The sequence below is a fragment of the Pogona vitticeps genome, chromosome 5 (assembly GCF_051106095.1).
Source record: "Pogona vitticeps strain Pit_001003342236 chromosome 5, PviZW2.1, whole genome shotgun sequence".
Taxonomy (NCBI): domain Eukaryota; kingdom Metazoa; phylum Chordata; class Lepidosauria; order Squamata; family Agamidae; genus Pogona; species Pogona vitticeps.
The window spans coordinates 47,093,779-47,113,788 of NC_135787.1; the positions used below are offsets into that span (position 1 = coordinate 47,093,779).

At 40.7% G+C, this 20,010-nt stretch overlaps 1 protein-coding gene across 2 annotated transcripts in view; it reads left to right on the forward strand.

The window, feature by feature from the left end:
• Window positions 1-18,846, forward strand: part of GUCY1B1 (guanylate cyclase 1 soluble subunit beta 1) — a 55,775-nt gene extending 36,929 nt beyond the window's left edge. For both annotated transcript variants that reach the window (XM_020781396.3, XM_073001521.2), the window contains 9 exons: window positions 53-283; window positions 1,857-1,973; window positions 2,237-2,370; window positions 6,678-6,875; window positions 9,677-9,914; window positions 10,674-10,814; window positions 12,288-12,442; window positions 13,469-13,595; window positions 15,746-18,846. In XM_020781396.3, coding sequence (XP_020637055.3) covers window positions 53-283; window positions 1,857-1,973; window positions 2,237-2,370; window positions 6,678-6,875; window positions 9,677-9,914; window positions 10,674-10,814; window positions 12,288-12,442; window positions 13,469-13,595; window positions 15,746-15,769 — 1,365 coding nt within the window. In that variant the 3' untranslated portion in view covers window positions 15,770-18,846. The remainder of the gene's footprint in view (window positions 1-52; window positions 284-1,856; window positions 1,974-2,236; window positions 2,371-6,677; window positions 6,876-9,676; window positions 9,915-10,673; window positions 10,815-12,287; window positions 12,443-13,468; window positions 13,596-15,745) is intronic.
• The last annotated feature ends 1,164 nt before the right edge of the window (window positions 18,847-20,010 follow it).

Consider the following 20,010-nt stretch of genomic DNA (forward strand, 5'->3'; position numbering starts at 1 on the left):
TATAAATCAAAGAGATTGAATTATCCACAATGTTTTCTTTATTGTTGTTCAGGTTATTCAACAAAGAAATGAAGAGTGTGATCACATTCAATTTTTAATTGAAGAGAAGGAATCTAAGGAAGAGGATTTCTATGAAGATTTGGATAGATTTGAAGAGAATGGTACCCAAGAATCTCGTATCAGTCCTTATACTTTTTGTAAGGCATTTCCTTTCCACATTATATTTGACAGAGATCTAGTTGTTACCCAGTGTGGCAATGCAATATACAGAGTCCTTCCTCAGGTGAGAAGTCTTGTTTTTTCCTTTCAAATATCCAGACAGTATAAACTTCAGAAGGTTCTTCTTGCTTTTTCTCAGAGTAGTTTTGTATGTCCACACTAACCCTCAGCAGGACTATCAACATGTGACTAGTCACATGAGGACAGTTATCAAGATGGTACAACAGAATAATTAATTGCCTTATGTGCTAATGTTATGGGGCTATGGCAGTCTAGAGGAGCCTCTCCCAAATGCTTTGAACTTCAATTTCCATCCACTCTAGCCAGAGTGTTCATTTAACCAAACTCCAGCATACTTATATTCCATTGGTCAACAAATTAATTTTCTGTAACTGCATTTCATTTCTTAAGCTGCATTTCTTGAACTGCTTTGTTTTAACTGATTGCCACAAACTTGTTTACTTAACATTCATTTTTAGAATGTATTAATTACTTGTTTCATTAACTTTACTGAGCAGCCTTTTCAGATCATCTGAGCTGTCAACTTGTAATACTGTGTTATCTACATATATGAAGTTGTTGATAATCCCTTGTTGATAGTGAAATAGTGTGCGGTTCTCAAAAGATTTTCCTGGGGCAGAACAGTGGTTCCCAACCTTGGGTAACCATGGTGTTCTTGGACTGCAACTCCCCTTAACCATGGCCAGCACAGCTAATGGTGAAGGCTTCTGGGAGTTAACAGTCGAAAAACAGCTAAGTTATCCAAGTGTTTAAACCACTAAAGTAGAGATTGAAAGTGGGTCCTAGATTGAATCAAGCCTGAAATATCTCTGGAGGCAAAAATGTTGAAACTGAGGATGTCCTTCTTTGGACACATCATGAGAAGGCAATATTCTCTGGAAAAAAAACACTAATGCTAGGAAAGGATGAAGGCAGCAGGGGGGAAAAGACTAGATATGAGATGGACTGACTCTTGTAAGCTTGAGCTTACAAGAGCTGAGCAGGACAGCTGAGGAGAGGACATTTTGGAGACAGCTCATTTATGGGATCACTGTGAGTTGAAGGCAACTGGATGGCACATAGGTAAAGGTAAAGGTTCCCCTTGACAGTTTTTGTCCAGTCGTGTTCAACTCTAGGGGGCAGTGCTCATCCCCGTTTCCAAGCCATAGAGCCAGCGTTTTGTCCGAAGACAATCTTCCGTGGTCACATGGCCAGTGCGACTTAGACACAGAACGCTGTTACCTTCCCACCGAAGTGGTCCCTGTTAATCTACTCGCATTTGCGTGCTTTCGAACCGCTAGGTTGGCAGGAGCTAGGACAAGTGATGGGCGCTCACTCCGTCACGTGGATTCGATCTTACTACTGCTTCGTCTTCTGACCCTGCAGCACAGGCTTCTGCAGTTTAGCCCACAGTGCCACCTTTGGATGGCACATAGGAACAAAAATAAGAGCTTGAAAATCAACAGTGGGAGAATGTAACCTTGTCAGACTCTTTATCATATTGCTGTGTGTCATCTAGTCTTCAACTTTTGCTTGAGCAATTAGTTGTCAAGTATGGGTCTCTGCTTTTTATTGAACATAAGCAATTTCAAACATATCAAGTGAAATTTATGATTTGTGTTGTATTTATATTTCAGCTCCAGCCTGGATACTGTAATCTGTTGTCAGTGTTTTCATTGGTTCGACCTCATATTGATATTAGTTTCCATGGGATCCTCTCACATATCAACACAGTATTTGTGTTGAGAAGCAAGGTAATCTAAATACTGTTCACTTGCCATTTTTCAAGAAGTAATCGTGCTGTACTTGGAGTAAGAACAGAATTTCTACACTTTGACATTATTTTGAAATAAATAAAAAACCTTTCTTCATTAAATTCTTAAAACATTTCTGTTTTGTCCCTCCATGAAAAAACAGAAGTAAACATTTGATTGTGGAGAATTTGTGGGAGAATAGGAAGAAATACACCCTTAAGTGCGGCATGTCTAGTTGAAGTTATGACTTTTTTCTTTATAAGGAAGGTCTGTTGGATGTGGAGAAACTGGAGTGTGAAGATGAATTAACTGGCACAGAAATCAGTTGCTTACGTCTTAAGGGTCAAATGATCTACCTACCTGAAGCAGATAGTATTCTCTTCCTTTGTTCTCCAAGGTAAACAAACAAAATTTGTCTGTATTGCAGCTGCATTATTTAAAAAAGCACAAAAAACCAAACCAAACCAAACCAAAAACAAAAAACCGAAAACCACTAATTCTGCAGTCTTCTGGTCCAAGTACGTAGTAGTCATGATGTAAAGGGGATGCATATCCTTTTTTTTTTACTTTGAACTGGTCATATTGATGACTCCAATTTCTATCAGACTAGTGATATTTGGTAAGGAAAATACAATCCCTTCCTCTTGACATGGTTTCCATGATCTAAATCCCATTAACAAAGTGCTGTTAGTATCACTGTTGGTGTGAGGGGAAAATACCAGTACCTGTGTTATTTGTTTTTTTGTTTAGTGAAAGTACTAGGGTCTTCAAGAATGGATTCAGGGAGCAATCAGATGGGCACTTAGCTTGCTGTTTGGTAAGCTGTGGAGATAGGTTTGGGTTTTTTTTTTTTTCAGTAATCATAAGACATAGTCACTGAAGTGAACCAAATGGCTCAGAGCATTCTGACCAACACCTATCTGAGTCACTATCAGGGGCTTCAGTGGTTTTATTTTTTTATTTGTTTGTGGGAGTAGGATTGCTGTAGTTTGTTTTATTTTCACCATGTGCACTCACTGGAAACAAACCAAAGGTGAGCCTTCTGATTGTCAAGGTTCCTTCCAGTGGGAATTTTCAACATGGTGAAGTGGCTTAATAAGAGAGCCACTTCAGGATACTGATAAATTAAACACTTCCGCTGCTCCCTGGTGGAGGAAGTGAAAAAAAATTAAACTCATATTGCACTTATTCCCAACCACAATTGACCTTATTGAGCTTGCACTAGCCCAATCCAAAACAGCCCATGTGGTCTAGCCCTCAGATTTGAGATTGCTATAGTGAAAATGGTTAAACGTATATCCTTTCACCTGTTACTCTGGTGAATAGCCCGAATATAAATATTCTGCATCCAGGGCCGGACTGGCCATCTGGCAATTCTGGCAAATGCCAGAAGGGCCGATGGTCAGAAGGGCCGGTTCTTGCCTCAGCGCAGGGCCAGGCTGAGCCCCCCTCCCCAAAAGAGAGCGAGCGAGCGAGCGAGAGAGCGAAAGGGAGCCTTCCCTCCCCGCCCCCTTGCCTTGCCTTGCCTTGCCTTGCCTCCTCCTCTTCCTCCTCCTTCCTCCTCCTCCCGCCCCTCCAGCTGGGGCGTCCCCCCCCAACCTCCCCACCCGGCCCAAGAGCGCACCCGCGCCCAAGGGGGGGCAACGGCGAGGCCCGGCTCCTAGCGCGGCGGCGAAGGCGGGCTCCGGGTGGCGGAGGCGGCGGCCATGGGGACGCGGCCGCTCCACCTCCCTCCCACGCCCGCAGAGCCGGCGGCGGCGGCTGTGCGCTTTGTTCGAGGTGAGCGTGGGCAGCCGAGACGCTGCGGCTTCCTGGTCCTGCCTGCCCGCCGGCTGCTCTCGGGCCGCGGCTGGTGCTAGTGGCTGGCCGGAGGGTCTGGCCGGCGCATCCCCCGCCCCGCTTGCTCGCTCGCTTCCTCGCCCTGGCGCGCCGGGGTGGGGGAGGGGCGGAGGGCGGAGCGGGAGCGGCGGCAGGAGGAGGAGGAGGAGGCAGCCTTGCCTCGGATCCTCCCCCACTGCCAGCCCGCCCCGGCCCGGCCTGGCCCGCTGCCTGGGCGCCCAGGTGGCTGAGAGCGCACGGTGCCCGGGCGCGTCGCCTTCGCCGGGCGCCCTTGGCCTCCCCAAAGGGAAGCACGCCGCTGGGGGACCGGGCGCCTCGGCCGGCCTTCCCTGGGCGGGCGGGCGAGGAGGGAAAGCCGGGGGGGCTGGAGAGGGGAGGAGGAGAAGGAAGGGGGCGAGGACGGGGAAAAGAGCGGAGGGGGGGGACTGGAAGAGGTGAGGAGGGCCGATCAGAAACTGGAAGCCGAGAAAGCCTCTCCTCCCGGGCAGGGGTGGCCATGCTGCCTCCCAGGAAAGCCCCTCTGACGAGGCTGGGCTGAAGTTTCGTCGGCAAGCCCAGCCTCGACCGGAGGGATCCTGACCCGGTCCCGGGAAGATCAACTTTCCTGGCCAGTTTTTTTTAAGTGAAAATTTCCTCATCAGAGCTGGGCTACGCTGTCTTTGTTTCACCGTCCCCTGAGAATGTCACAACCCCGCTTTAGATACGAGTTGCCTTCTTATCCTGCTCCTTAGGATGCGCTGCGGCAGAAAAGATACACTCCTCTTGCACAGGGAGGTTCTGTTTATTCATTTCGTTCATATCCTCGGCTCCCTCCCAAGTTTTATCCTCCTTCCTACAGCCCTGTGAGGTAGGCCAGGCTGATGGCGAGAGCACCTCGCTCAAAATCCCCCCGGTGCATTTCAGGGGTCCATAGGGCCAATCCTGGCCCAAAGCCAGGTGGGCCTGTGTGCTCTAAATGCCAGGGCCGATTTTTGGTCCCAGTCCGGCCCTGTCTGCATCTGTCTCTTTGCTTCCTCTTCTCTACAACACCTATTGCCACATGAGCCATAAAGTTATGTGTGTCTTGTATTAACATCTCATTTCTTTGCTTATTATAGTAGAATAACATCAAATGATGCATGTGTCCATAGTTGGAGACTGAAAGTGCCCCACCACCACTAACAACCTGCTCTACATTGAAATAAAAGAGCATATAGATGAAGACCAATCTGTGTTGTGCCTTTTAGGAACATTCTGACCTGCTCTGTCCCAGAGTTTGTACATTATAGGAACAAACAAACATCACAAGGATTGAAGGGAATGCAAATGACATGCTGGGGGAGGGCTACATAGAATGCTAATTGTATGACCTATCCATTCAAAGCCTATGCAACAGCCATCCTTCCAAAGTCCCTGTGTCTCTTCCCTCTCCTAATAATGTAATAATATTTCAGTCATCGTTTAGTCGTTCATTCATGTCTGACTCTTTGTGGCCCCATGGACCAGAGCACGCCAGGCCCTCCTATCTTCCACTGCCTCCCGGAGTTGTGTCAAATTCATATTGGTTGCTTCGATGACACTGTCCAACCATCTCATCCTCTGTCGTCCCCTTCTCCTCTTGCCTTCACACTTTCCTAACATCAAGGTCTTTTCCAAGGATTCTTCTCTTCTCATGAGATGGCCAAGTATTGGAGCCTCAGCTTCAGGATCTGTCCTTCCAGTGAGCACTCAAGGTTGATTTCCTTTAGAATGGATAGGTTTGTTCTCTTTGCAGTCCAGGGGACTCTCAAGATCCTCCTCCAGCACCACAGTTCAAAGGCATCAATTCTTCGGTGGTCTGCTTTCTTTATGGTCCATCTCTCACTTCCATACATCATTACAGGAAAAACCATAGATTTGACTATGTGTACTTTTGCTGGCAAGGTGACGTCTCTGCTTTTTAAGATGATGTCAAGGTTTGTCATCACTTTCCTCCCAAGAAGCAGGCGTCTTTCAATTTCATGGCTGCTGTCTCCATCTGCGGTGATCATAGAGCCCAAGAAAGTAAAATCTGTCACTGCCTCCATATCTCTTCCCCTTCTGTCTTCCAGGAGATGATGGGACCAGTGGCCATGATCTTAGTTTTTTTGATGTTGAGCTTCAGACCATTTTTTGCACTCTCCTTTATTTCAGTAAAGTCCAGTAAACCTGAGCCAAATGAGCAGCCAAAGAAAATATTCCAGAGTACAAAAAGACAAAAGTGCACAATCAATGATGTATTTTTTTCTCTTTGTCCTGCAACTTCACGATATGGCCAATGGAGTGGCTGCCAGAGTGCAAAATGACCTCAGTGGTTAGAGTGTCTGGGGGAGGGATCTTGGGATTTATTGGAGGGTTCAACTGTCACTCACTTTTTCCTGTTATGTCAGTAGCTCAACCTGCTGCCTTCCTTTCTATCTCCCCTTTCCTCTCCTCAAATTTCTGCCCATTTTTCAACCTGATGATTGCCAAATATCATAGGAAAGATCCTCTGTGGTTTTGCTCCATTGTGGGGATTAACAGTAGTTCCTTGCTCTGTCCCCTAATTGTCATGGAATCACACAAATGCCCCTGATTTGGTCTGGGTTTGGACATATATCCAAAGAATGTGTGCCTTGTCTGTAGTAATTTTTAATCATTTTAAAATAAAGTTATATGTAGAAGGGAGGTGATGTTACCTTTCATCCTGTGCTGACAGGACAGAAAAATGGGGCATTATTTCCTGTATATTATATAATGAAAACGAAACCTTTTAGTGTATTTTGGCAATTTAAAAATAATCACAGGGCAAATAAATGAGTACTATTTATTCTTGTCCAATACAACTTCCATCAAAACATTTTTCCCATTGTTTTCTTTGTGTTACAGTGTGATGAATTTAGATGACTTAACCAGAAGAGGGCTATACCTGAGCGACATTCCACTACATGATGCCACCCGTGACTTGGTGCTTTTGGGAGAGCAATTCAGAGAGGAATACAAGCTAACACAAGAGCTGGAGATACTAACCGACAGGCTCCAGCACACATTAAGAGCACTGGAAGATGAAAAGAAAAAGACAGACACGTAAGGCTTGATCTCCCAACTTTAAGCAAAAATATGAAAGTAGTGAGGTGATTTCTCTGTTATGTGCCGTAAGCTGAAGATTCACAAATTCCTCTTATTAGAAATGGACACACACACACACAAAAAAAAAAAAATCAGGAAGTTTGTTAAAAATTGCTGGTTTGTTGGTTCGGGTTGGTTTGGGCTAGTCAAAATTGATGAACCTGAACCAACACAAACCACAAACTTTTAAAACCATTTAACAGATTTCCTGGTTTGTTCCCCCCCTGCCCCCACAGCCTGCCCCCCCTCCCACCTCTCACAGTCCGGGTCCCTAACTCTCAGCTGAGGCAGCCATGCTGTGCTTCTATTTTGTTTTAAAGACAGCCCAGGCCACCTCTGTGCATGCACCCACCTCTCAGTTGATAGACAGGCGCATGGGCTGAGACAACAGGCCAGGCTCCCGGAAGAGAAGCAAGGTTGCTGTCTCCAAAATGGTGGCAACAGCAACAGAAGGACAAGGTAGGGAAGCTGGGAAGGGGCAGGAAGCAGGCTGTGGTTCGGGTCAGTTCAGGTTCCCCAGTTTGGACAAACCCAAACTGATTTGGATTAACAAATTAGCGGTTTTCAATCAACTTGCTGGATCGTTGTTAGCTTGGTGCCCATCTCTAGTTTCAACATATACAGAAATCACTTTCATCAGAAGAGGGCATACTATATTAACAGTTCTGTCGTCTACATTTTTTTCTCAGAAGTAAGTTCCATTTAATTCAGTGATGCTTGTAGACAAGCAGGTAGAGAATTGTGGGTCAGTTTGCTGAATAAAAAGGGTGTTTTGATCTATTCCAAATCAAGGAGAACTGCAAGATCTTTGAAGGAAATGTGTCTGGTTCAGTTGTTCTCTCCCCTTCTGATCTTTCTTATCTCCTTTTTTCCTTCTCTCATTAACTTTTATGTCTAAGTCTTCAACACTAATGCTTGTGTAATGGGGTATAACATACCCCCACAGCCCACATTATTTGAGCTTTCAAAATAGTAACATGTTTATCTGATTTAATAGTCTGAACTACCAGATACCTTATTCACCATCAAAAATGCAGGAAAACAGATGGTCCTGAAGACATGTAATCAATCTACAGTATATGCAATTTAGAATCTTGGCTCCTCTTAGGATTTGTCTTTGGAATAAAAAATATTCTGCTTTGTGGGAAAGACAATAAATAATGTATTTCAAAGTAGACCCTTAAGCTGATTTGCTGCTTTTTAATCTCTACTGAAATACCAATTTGACTGAAAAAATGTGACTATTTTAGGACTGGAGGTGGTATTTTTAAAAAGCACATGTACTTGCAGGGATGTACATGTATGCCAGTGTTCAGAACTGGACCTGCGATTTGCCAGAATGAGATAGTCACTCATACAGAGCTTGAGGCACTGGCAGAGCTGCCGTCATGGCACCTTGCCCCTCATCCTTGGCACCACTACACAGGGAGAGGGCAAGAAGAAATAGATCATTTTGCATGGCCACTGGCTGCCTGGTCATCTTCAGAGCAGTGACACTGGCTGTTTGTCTACAAACAAAATCCTCCTGCTGAAATAAGGAGGTCTGTGGGTCAAAGGCATTGTAAAAATCTGTGGCCGTTCTTGGAAGGTCACAAGGCAGCACGGAAATGAAGCTTCTGAGATCCTTAAGACAAAGATAGTAGCTACTTTACTCCTAGAGCTTCCAAGCTTTCCTTTTAAGTGTTCCTTGCCTTTGGAGGGGAAGGGAGATGAAGCTTACACAGCTAGATGCTTAGCAAATATAAAGTTGCTATAAGAAAATCCTGTTGGTAGAAAATGGTAGTGATCAGCAGTGACATATCCTTATCCATTTTTAGTTTATTTATTTATTTATTATGGTCAAGTGACCAGCTCATAAAACATATTTATGGCTAAAATGTACAAAATGCCATTTAAAAATGTACAACCAGTTCATAAAACATATTATATGGCTAAAATATACAAAATGCAGTTTAAAAAAGTATACAACAGATAATTGTGTACTAGTTGTAAAATACGGGGAGAATCAAATACCAGTATCAGTAACCAATATATGTTAGAAAACAAGGAAGTGACTTTCAACAGAAAAGTGGTAAGCTTAACTTTCACTCTGGAAGAGTTGGCTTGGAATGAATTATGCATTATGTTATTACTAGAATACTTTTTGGTACATAGAGATTATAAATAAAAAATTAATTGATGCTGGCCTTTTATAAAAGTACTAAAAATTTCATGAACTCATCTTGCTTTTATGTATATCCAAACAATTCTCACTGCTTAGATGCCAGGAGCAGATAATCCTAAATGATAATTGCTACTTTTAGATAAGATAGCATATAAAGACGTGAAAAGGTTCAGATAACAATACAAAAGAGCAGAAACCTGCAGCTGAAAAAAAAAATCAAATGCTGGTAAAAAGGCAGAGGGTGGTAAAAAAAGATGGTAAGAGAACAAAGTAATTATGATAATCATTTTTTTCATTGACTGTATTGTTACCCCATGGGAAATAGCAAATTTTTTTATAACTGTAACTCGGCTGACACTTCTTTTGTCCTTCTGTGAACTTTATGAATGCAAATGAATGCCTGCAGTTTAGGAATTATTAAGTCCCATTAATACCTTTCATCAGTGGCTGTTGGAGGCTTATACGTAGTATATAACACCCCCTGTGGTATTAGAATTGCTTTTTGAAATACACAATGACTCCTGCTTTTTCTCTTGTTCTTTCCCCTCCCCCACACCCCTTTCCATCTCTGCTTTTACTGCCGAATATCATGTAGATTGTTGTATTCTGTGCTTCCTCCATCTGTGGCCAATGAGCTGAGACACAAGCGTCCAGTTCCAGCAAAGCGCTATGATAATGTGACCATCCTTTTTAGTGGCATTGTCGGATTTAATGCTTTCTGTAGTAAACATGCCTCTGGAGAAGGAGCCATGAAAATTGTCAATCTGTTAAATGATCTTTACACAAGATTTGATATTCTGACTGACTCACGAAGAAATCCCTTTGTTTATAAGGTAAGCACCATATAAGGTTAGCTGTTTTAATTGAAGTTTGAAGTAGAAAATATTCTGTATAATAATGAAAAGATTTATAAGATGTCATATCTGCCTCTGTCTCTTCTGATTTTCTCTGAATATTGCAGTTTCCTGCAGACATAATATGGATGCAGGTTTTTGCAAGGAAAAAAAGCATTCCTGCTGAAAAAAACACATCTTAAGACAAAAATGGCTCCATGAATATCAGCTGGGGACAGACCAAGACTCTCTTGTCTCTGAAGAAGATTGATTTCAAAATGTTATCCAATGTATCAGCCAAAATCCTGTTGTGGGTCTTCACTGGGGGAAGGGCAGCAGAGTAACTTTCTTTAGCAGAATTGCCTCTAATTAACAAGTCACTGCTGGGATTTATCAGCCATCAAGCCCCCTGACAGCTGCAAGTTATGCCACCACAACCCTTCAACAGTGTTTTCACCACTTTTTGTTAGAATAAACGATGTTTTCCAAGGGCAGTCTGCAAATTTTTGGCATGTTGCTGCTGCTTCTCTTTTTCTTCACATTCATTGATTCCAATTTGAAACAACTACATTTTCTATTGTCCTGCTTATATTGCTATGAAAGAAGTCCTATGATGAGACACAAATAATATATTTCTTACCTGCTCTTTTTTATCAGTAATAGTAGCTTGCTGATCAGAAATAATGAACACTGGTCTTAATAACTGTGTTTCCCTAAAACAAAGAAGATAGAATAACTGCAGATGTAATATTTTGTTAGGTCGAGACAGTTGGAGACAAATATATGACAGTAAGTGGCTTGCCAGAGCCATGCATTCATCATGCACGTTCGATCTGCCACTTAGCATTGGATATGATGGAAATAGCTGGACAGGTTCAAGTTGATGGAGAGTCTGTACAGGTTAGTAAATGGCATTTCTTTGGCTGACAGGAAAATGTTATATGAGGCCAATCCAGCCCTTGATTTTCACAAAATACCTCAGGGACAATTTTCATACAGGTGTAGGTTTTTTTTTTTTTTAAGTGAGGCAACATGGTAGTATTGGGCACAGTAACAGAAAAGCAGATGGCTGAAGAATGCCCAGTGTGGCATAGTGGATAGAGGGACAGATAGGACCTAGACGACCTGGGTTCAAATTCCTGTTTGGCCATGAATGGGGCAGAACTAGTAAAGCCACTTCTTAGGTGTCCCACTTACCTTGAAAAGCTTATTAGTGTCACTGTAAGTCAATTTTGACATGGTAGCGCATAACAACAAAACAAGAAATACTAGTTCTTAAGCAGATAAGGTATTATTGCATACAATGTTGCTCTAACCGCTTCGAGGATGCCTTATTACTACGGAACAGTTTTGTTCAAATAGGTAGGCAATGATTGGGTAGCCACGTTGGCTAAATCTACCTTCCTGCAAATGATAAACATTTCATCCATAACTTGCATAATTGTTCCTTGTGCCTGTGCAACAAAATGATGCCTGAAATGGTGCACGTACATGGTAGTCTTATGAACGGTGACACACCTCCATGATGGAACAACAGATAAGTATTTCACTTAACCACTTTTCTTGAAACAGTGGTCATCTGTTTTTGGCTGTTCTTGAAACAGGTCACAGTTTTGTTGCATAGCTCTGCTGAGACAATGAAAGTGATGTCATCAACAGCAGCAGATTGCTGGTAATTAAACAGTTCCTGCTCGGATTTAAGGTTGTATGTAACTCCGTCTCATTGTGCGTGCATCACACACAACGCAAAACAGAAGCAGGAGCATTTTAAATTGGAAACCATTTACCCATGTGGCTTCTTTTTTAACTTGCAACTGTCTAGATTCCTGAACCTTCATCCTGCCATACATAGGAGGAAGACAAATTTTATGAGATTATGAGATAGGTTCTTATAATTACTACCTCAATAGTTTTGCGTTATAATCATCATCATATGCCATCAAGTCAATTCTGACTTACAGTGACTCTTTTCAGAATTTTCCAGATAGACTATACTAAGAAGTGGTTTACCATTCTCTTCTTCTGGGGGATTCCTGAGACCGTGCAGCTTGCCCAAGACCACACAGGCTGGCTCTACTAGCAGGAGGTCCAGTGGGAAATAAAACTCCAAACCTCTGACTCTGCAGCCAGATATCGAAATGACTGACCTATCCAACCAGTTCATTTTATGCTATTGATTCTGCTTAAAGCTGTTGTTTTCAAGTACTGTATTAATATCAGTGCTTAATATATTATCTTTCCTATGTGGTTTTTTAGTCATCTGTGTAAATAAAGTAATGATTTATTACCTTGTTTATAGTAGTCTAAGCTGTGAACTGAGATGGTGTATGCAAACCCACTTGGTAATGTATTCTTCTCTCTCATTAAAAAAAGATAACCATCGGTATTCACACAGGAGAAGTAGTCACAGGTGTCATTGGCCAAAGGATGCCCCGTTACTGTCTTTTTGGAAACACTGTAAATCTGACTAGCAGAACAGAAACCACTGGTGAGAAAGGGAAGATCAATGTCTCAGAATACACATACAGGTGAGAACTGGAGTGTGCTAATTGATTATATTCTCAGCAATAGATTTTAAATTATATTTCTTATAGCAGTGGGTTAATTCTGACATTCATTTTGTGGGTACATCCTTTCTTCCTTTGAGGAGAAAGACTATGCAGAAATAAACTAAATTAATAAGCCATCAGTTTGTATAAAAACATTACTGACAGAATTTATTGTATTCATGGTTGGGATAGATGGTCGTTGACTCGATTTGGATGCGACCAGTTCCCCCCCCCCCATGTCTTGACTTGTGATTTGACTCGGAACCCACCCCCCCTTCCTGTTTTTCTGGATTTGAAAGCTCATTTTTAATAGGGACTCAGAGTTGGGGTTTGGGACTTGAAACTTGATGTCAAAGACTCAGACGTGGGACTTGAACCCAAAGAGTTTTCAACATCTCTGGTAAAGAGCTAAATCTGAAGAGAAAAATTCTTTCTGAAGAGAGCTTATAGACAACCACTGATTGCAACAGATAATTATGTACTGAGTGAACTCAAAGACAACCAGAAGTTCCGAGTAGCACCTGCTGGAAATGAAAATTCAGAAATCCTGGATTCCTGTTCATGTGGAGCTGCTTCATGGATAAAGACAGCTCTACTCTTCAGATTTACCGTATTTTTCGCTCCATAAGACGCACCTCTCCATAAGACGCACCAAATTTTTTAGGAGAAGAAAACAGGAAAAATAATCTGTTTTCTTTGCTCCATAAGACGCACAGACTTTCCACACCCCTGTTTTGTGGGGAAAAAGTGCGTCTTATAGTGCGAAAAATACGGTAATTCTATACTCAGGGAGAGGTAGGAAAAAGAGAAGCAGGGCTAGCATTCTCATTTTTACTTTAAACCCTTTGTAAAATCAATAGGACTATAGTCGGACTGTGACAGGTTCTTTGAAGCACTGACATCTTTATACTACAGAGCTGATGCAAATCTGGGCTAGAACCCTCTCCACAAAAGCATTTTTTTTTATGTTAATAGTTTAACAATTGTACTCTTTTTGGACTGTAGGTGTCTAATGGCTCCAGAGAATTCCGATCCCCAGTTCCACCTGGAACATCGAGGTCCTGTTTCCATGAAGGGTAAAAAAGAACCCATGCAAGTTTGGTTTTTGTCCAGAAAGTGCACAGAGACTGAGGTATGACTAACTAAAAAGTACCTTTAAAACAAGAAGAAGTCATACATATAGATCAGCATTCTAAATCATGTGGGCCATTTTTGTTTACAGAACTGAATGTTCTATGGAAGAAGTGAACCATTTAAAAAACTTGGTTGCATTAATAGATTTGCTATCTGAACAGCAAATTAATGTATTTTATTTATTCCTTGTGTTTATGTGTTCTCTGGAAACTAGTTTATCTAGTTTAAAAAGTCCTTGTAGGAATGGCAAACAATTAAATATGAAACTTGCATTCCTTCTTCCTCTACCATACTAGATTGGTGATTATATAATGTCTAAGCTTAGCTGTGGCATACAGTAAACACCACTCAAACATTTAGTCTTGGTTTAGTTCACTAATTACAGAATTATGTGTTGCAGCCAGTGACTTTTACACGCTGCTTCCCTTTTGTAAATTTTGATTTAAAAATAAGTTCCAATTGATGAAGGAATTTTTGCATGTTATGTTTATATTCCAAATTCCAAAATTCTCAATTTCTACCAAACTCACACCTAAACTGTGGTCACTTGGAGAAAAACTGGGCTGGAAGGCTTCGTGGCCTGAACTCTCACCTAGTTCCCTAAATTATAACTATTAACTTAGCAATGTAGCAGTTTTACATGGGTGAGTGAGGCCTGGTCCAGGGCGATGTTGATGCTTTTTATATCTTCAACTATACAAGTTCATTACTGACACCAAACCTATGTGGATGTTTAACTAATAGCATCACTTGGAAATACTATATATTGTATTAAAGCAATAAGCTGGGAATAAGTCCTATTGAATTCATTTGAGGCTTAGACAATGAGTAGACATGGATAGGATTTTTCTGTGAACGGAGGGGTAGCAAAATGGCCCTCAGAATGCTTGAAGTAGGTAAATCCTGAAGATCATACTGAGAAGTATAAAAGATCAGCTGTTCTTGACAAGCTACAATTAATTGAACCAATGATATATTTTCCTATCTACAAAGTCAGCACTTAAATCCCTATCACAATAGGTTATCAGTGCATATTTTATGGTATGCTGCAACAAATCAGGTTTGAAGTTAGCACATAGAGGAGCTTAAAACAAGGAAGAAGAAGCTTCAAAATATAAGTTCTATAGGCAGAGAAGAGATCTGTGTGGTTTCTGGGTTCTTTGTCCTTTAGCAACGCCATCTTTCGATATCAGTGTGCCTGGTCCCCAAAAAGTAAAAGTGAACACCCTGAACACCAATGCTGAATTTTATTGCACAGTCTCTCTGACATACGTAACTTGTTCTTTCAAATATTCTGACATCATTTACTAATATGGCAGTTTTTAGATGCCGCTCCAGTGGTTTAGTTGTTTTGCTAGCTTGGTTGCACATAGTAATAATTTTTATTCTCAGTAAACAGTCCTGCTTTTAAAACAGAATAACATCATTACTTCATTTATTGGATGACTCAGAGATTTTCTCTGTTTTCCTCTCAATACTCTAAAACAATTAGAAATAAAGTACTTTTGTAAATACAGCTTTTAAGAACTGTTAAGGAAAAGCATTGCAGACCTACAGAGTGTTTTACAATCATAATCTTATTTCACAACAGCATTACGGAGTAATTCCACTTTACTTTTAATGGGGAAGTGAGGCAGTTTTGTAAGAAAATGTTCCTTCCCTGGTTGGGTATTCTTAGCTTTCATATGTTTCATCTTCCATTCATCCAGAATTCATAAGCTTCTGTATAGCTCAGTGATTTAAGTCTCTGGCAGAGCCAGAGGTTGGGAGTTTGATTCCCCCCACTCGTACCTCCTTGACAGGGGGTGGACTTGATGATCTGTTGGGTCCCTTCCAGCTCTTCTATTCTAAGATTTTAAGGCAAATGCGGGCTTGGTCCAGGATGTATTTTTCTTGTATAGTTCACAAAACATTTGTGTCATGAAATGCACATAAGGATAATTCTCAAGGTTGACTGTGGAAATAAAACCAGACCATATAACTCATGCCATCTTTGTATGTGGTATTTAGTTAGCATTAACAATAATAGACATGCTTCCCTAAATGTTATTTGAATTGTCTGCAGTATAATACTGGTTCCTGCTTTTTGCACTTTACTGCCATTAGCTCATCTCCTTTCTTCTTAAACTTTTCTTGCATGCCTTCAAGGAAGTAATACACGTTGCTAACTGAGCCAAGTGAAACACAAGAGGACAAAAAACAGAGTGGAATGCTGTGTCCTGCCACTAACGTAGTCTAGTAGTAATTAGATGTGACTGCTGTTGCTACATTTTGTATCTCTTCCATTTGTTCATGTGGTCTGTGCCAAAGAGTAACATTTTCACAAGGCTTTCTACTGGCTTGCTGCATCTCCTCTCTTTCTCCCTCTGTCTCTCTCCCCTCCCCACCCTGTACTCAGCTTTTGATATTGTTACATCTCTGCTGTGAGTATATGTATCCTGAACTGCCCTCCTTTCTGTATCTGGAAACTTAACATAATGATGAGCATCAAGCCACATGTGTTCTAGTTAACCATAAGAAATCCGCCGCTTCTCTCCATGTGCTGTTCATTTCCATCTCTAGTGACTAATCGTCATGATCTTTACGATGGTATGACTCAAGAATGTTTCTGCAAAAAAACTCTAACTGATTGGAAGAATCATGAGCTCATAGAACTGATATCTTTGTAGCCAGGATCTGGCATTTTGCTGGAATGCTTACGGTACTAATCCATCTGTTTCCTTCCAGTCTGCTATTTTGAAATATTGCCATTTGTTTCAGAAACTAGCTTCAGTGCACTGCCAGTTGCTCTTTTAAGTGTGTATTGACTGTCACTGTATGCAACATATGCATTTTCTACATGGAAGAGAATGATAGGTTGCTTGATGTTAGGTTAGTGAGAAATACATGCCAATTTCTTTTTAAAATTTGATCACATTCCCTGCTATTTCCTCACTGATTCTAGTAGAAAATGTGACCCATTCCTAATATGTTGCTGGACAACGTTTTTTATACCACGTACATTGATATTACTTTTTAGAGACTCTGGCCAGTACCCAGCTGATTATTTGTGCCCACATAAGTATAGAGGTGTAGTCACTCATTAAAAACTCCCTGATTGAATTCCTAGTCACCTGCTGTTGCGTGACTCAGCACATATGTAGGAGTTCAATCAGAGACTCAAGATATAAAATTGATTTGCTGTTTCAGGTTACACCACTGTAAATATTCATTTGAATTCTGGCTGCTGTTCACGTCTCTGTGTATGGAGGGATATGGTATGGATATGGTTAGTGCTCCAAAGACAAATTTAGATCTCCAAGCCTGAGTGCCAGAATATTGGGAAATTTCTGGACCTCTGTTCAGATCTATTGCAAAATCAAGGAGCTTATTCAGATCCACAATATTATACTAGACCTCCATAGGCTTACAGAGTATCATTGGCAAAGTCTGTGCCCTATGTTCAGTTTGGAAGGACAATTTTGATATCACCAAAGAGAGAAAGAGGATAATTACAAAATAAATATGGTGTCAAAGAAAAAGAAATCAGATGGATATTGAAGTATTACATTTGTCTGTCATGCTTTGGAGCCCCCAAAAGCATGCATTAGGATTATTATTATTTTGAATCCTTAAGTCTCTTGATATACAGCTTTTCCAGTATGGCTGTGCCAGTATGTAACTCTATCAGGGCTAAAGCACCAGAGTGAATAGAATCTATAATGCACTAGTCAGATTTCTACAGTCTGGTGTGCAGATAGGTTACTGCAGTATGCCAAGGACTAGGGGCCAAAACTAATGAGGCAGGGAGCCTCGCAAGTCAGAAGTGGACTTAAGCAGTAAAGCATATGTGATTATCCTCTAGTGTCTTTCACATTCTAGTTAGAAGTACGGTAATAAATTAGCTTGCATTTATTTGGTGCTGGATCATTGAGCAGACACAGAAGGCTCAGTTTGCAAACTGATTGTGCAAACATGGAAGATTAGAAGATGGTCTTGGAGGATAATAAAGTCTTATCTCCTCCTAATTTGCAAAGCTGCCCATTTTATCTAGCTCTAGGGAACTTTGTCTAAGCCTAGTAAGTCACAAGAAAGGCTAAGACTAGCAGTGCATTAAATATGGTCTTAATGTTGCCCTGTGTAGAATTCAAATTAGAATGCATTTTACAATTTTTTGTGCAAGTGAAAGTGAGCTAACAAGAAAAAGATTTATCTTAAATTTTAAAAGTACACTTGTTTTGCTGCTTGGAGGAGGGGAGGCAAAATGGCTCACTACTATACAGTGGGGTCTCTACTTAAGAACGTCCCTACTTAAGAACAATCCAACTTAAGAACAGCTCCATTTGCTAAATTTTGCTTCTACTTGAGAACAGAAATCCAAAATAAGAACAGGAAAAAAAACCTTTCCTGCTCTTTTTTTAACCTTAGGTCATCTTAGGTTAAAAAAAATTCTCCCCCTAGTGGTAGAGTACGTATTAACCAGCTTTGCATTAGTTCCTATGGGAAACTAATGCTTCAATGTACGAACGCACCTCTACATAACAAAAAACAGCCAGAACGGATTAATTGGTTTTCAGTCCATTCCTATGGGAAATTTTGCTTGAACTTAAGAACGTTTCGACTTAAGAACACCATTCCAAAAGGGTTTAAGTTCTTAAGTAGAAGTTCCACTGTAGTTTCTATGTACGGAAAAGAGCAGATACGGATTAAATGGTTTTCAATGCATTCCTATGGGAAATGCAGATTCAACATAAGAACTTTTCAACTTGAGAACCACCTTCCAATACGGATTAAGTTCTTAAGTAGAGACCCCACTGTAAATAGAAAGTTGATTGTCCAGCTTCATCATGTGTTCATATATATAACCTGTGTAAATGTAACTGCTATGTAAAGAGCACTTCTATTTTTATGAACCTCTGATTATCTGCCCTGTATTCTAAATATGTTCCAGTTTCATGTACTGTAGGAATAATCAACTATTCATTTGTGGGTTTTAAAAAAAATATGTCTTTAAATGTAAATCTGTATATACATGTATATATAAATGTGTGTGTTATGTATAAAATTTGTCAATGTCTAGTTTCTATGATATATATATATATATCAACACAAAATATATGTATAAATGTTTTATGTTTATGAGTAAAAGGAGAGATTTTAAATTATGGTCTTTTCCCCACTGATCTTTGGAAGTTTTTTTCCCCCTTTAGTGAAAATGTGTATGTTACCTTTGGAAATGATTTAATAAATAAATACTCTTCTTAATGCTACATCTGTAGTGAAACTTGTTTAAGTATTTTGTAACTTATGCCCTGCAAGACTTTGTCACCCATCTGGCTCCCTGTGCAACAGTGGTGGTGTGCATGCATCACCTGCTATTATCCCCAGAGGTAAAATGTCTCCTGAGTCTCATTAACTAATAGTTTAACAGTTTTGGCTTGTTTGTTTTTTAAAAATGAAAATCGCACTTGGGAGGATGACTGTAGGAAGTCTGGCCTGCCATTGAAGCTGGGCTATGGGGAAGACTTTCCTATAAGCCCAAGGCACAGGGAGGGAAACCATTATTCCCAGGTCCACCTCCCATGTCTTTTCGGCTAGGAGCCATCCAGCACTGCTGATTGGCACATAGCATACTTTTCTAGGCTATGTGGCTTGGTCCTGTAGTGGGTTGGTCCTGTAACTCTGTGAAGAGAATCCAGGTATTTCTTTCTGTTCTCTGCCTCTCTGTGTGACATAAATAGGGCTTCCTGGTAAATGGGAATCTAATCTATATTTGTGTATGATTTTTTTTAAAAAAAATAATTAAATAAATAAATAAAACAGAAGCAACATCAGAAGAGGATTGTCTTCCCTCATTTCTACAAAATTGCACAGGTAAATACATATATGCATACTTATGATCACCCCAGGAATCCTGTCTTGGAAATTCAGGAATGGGTTGTACATTTAACAAATAAGAAATAAAAGATTAATTAAGCAAACCTTAAAGGGTTTTTCAAAATAGCATAATGTGAGGAACATGGATTGCATGCATTTGGTTTAGGACTTTATCAAAAGTTTAAGAGTTGCCAAGATACTACAGCTGTGCACTGTTGGCTGAGCCTTTAGCTGAGTGAAAGCCACTGAAGTTTTATTTTTAAAAAGTCATTTCCTGCCTGCTTTCAGAAATATCTGTGAAAAACCACATTAAGCCATATTTTCAAGAACAGATGTTCCAAAAACTGGTTAGGAAGATGTGGAGCAATGATTATTGTCATGCTTATTATGGTTAAATGATCTACCCTCGTAATAACCCAGAAAAAGTTAGAAAAGACCGAGTGGTCTTTACATAGGACAATGCAAGAGCAGGTGATATCTCTATTAGTTGTTGTTTAGTTGTTAATTCGTGTCCGACTCTTCGTGACCCCAAGGACAAGAGCACACCAGGCCCTCCT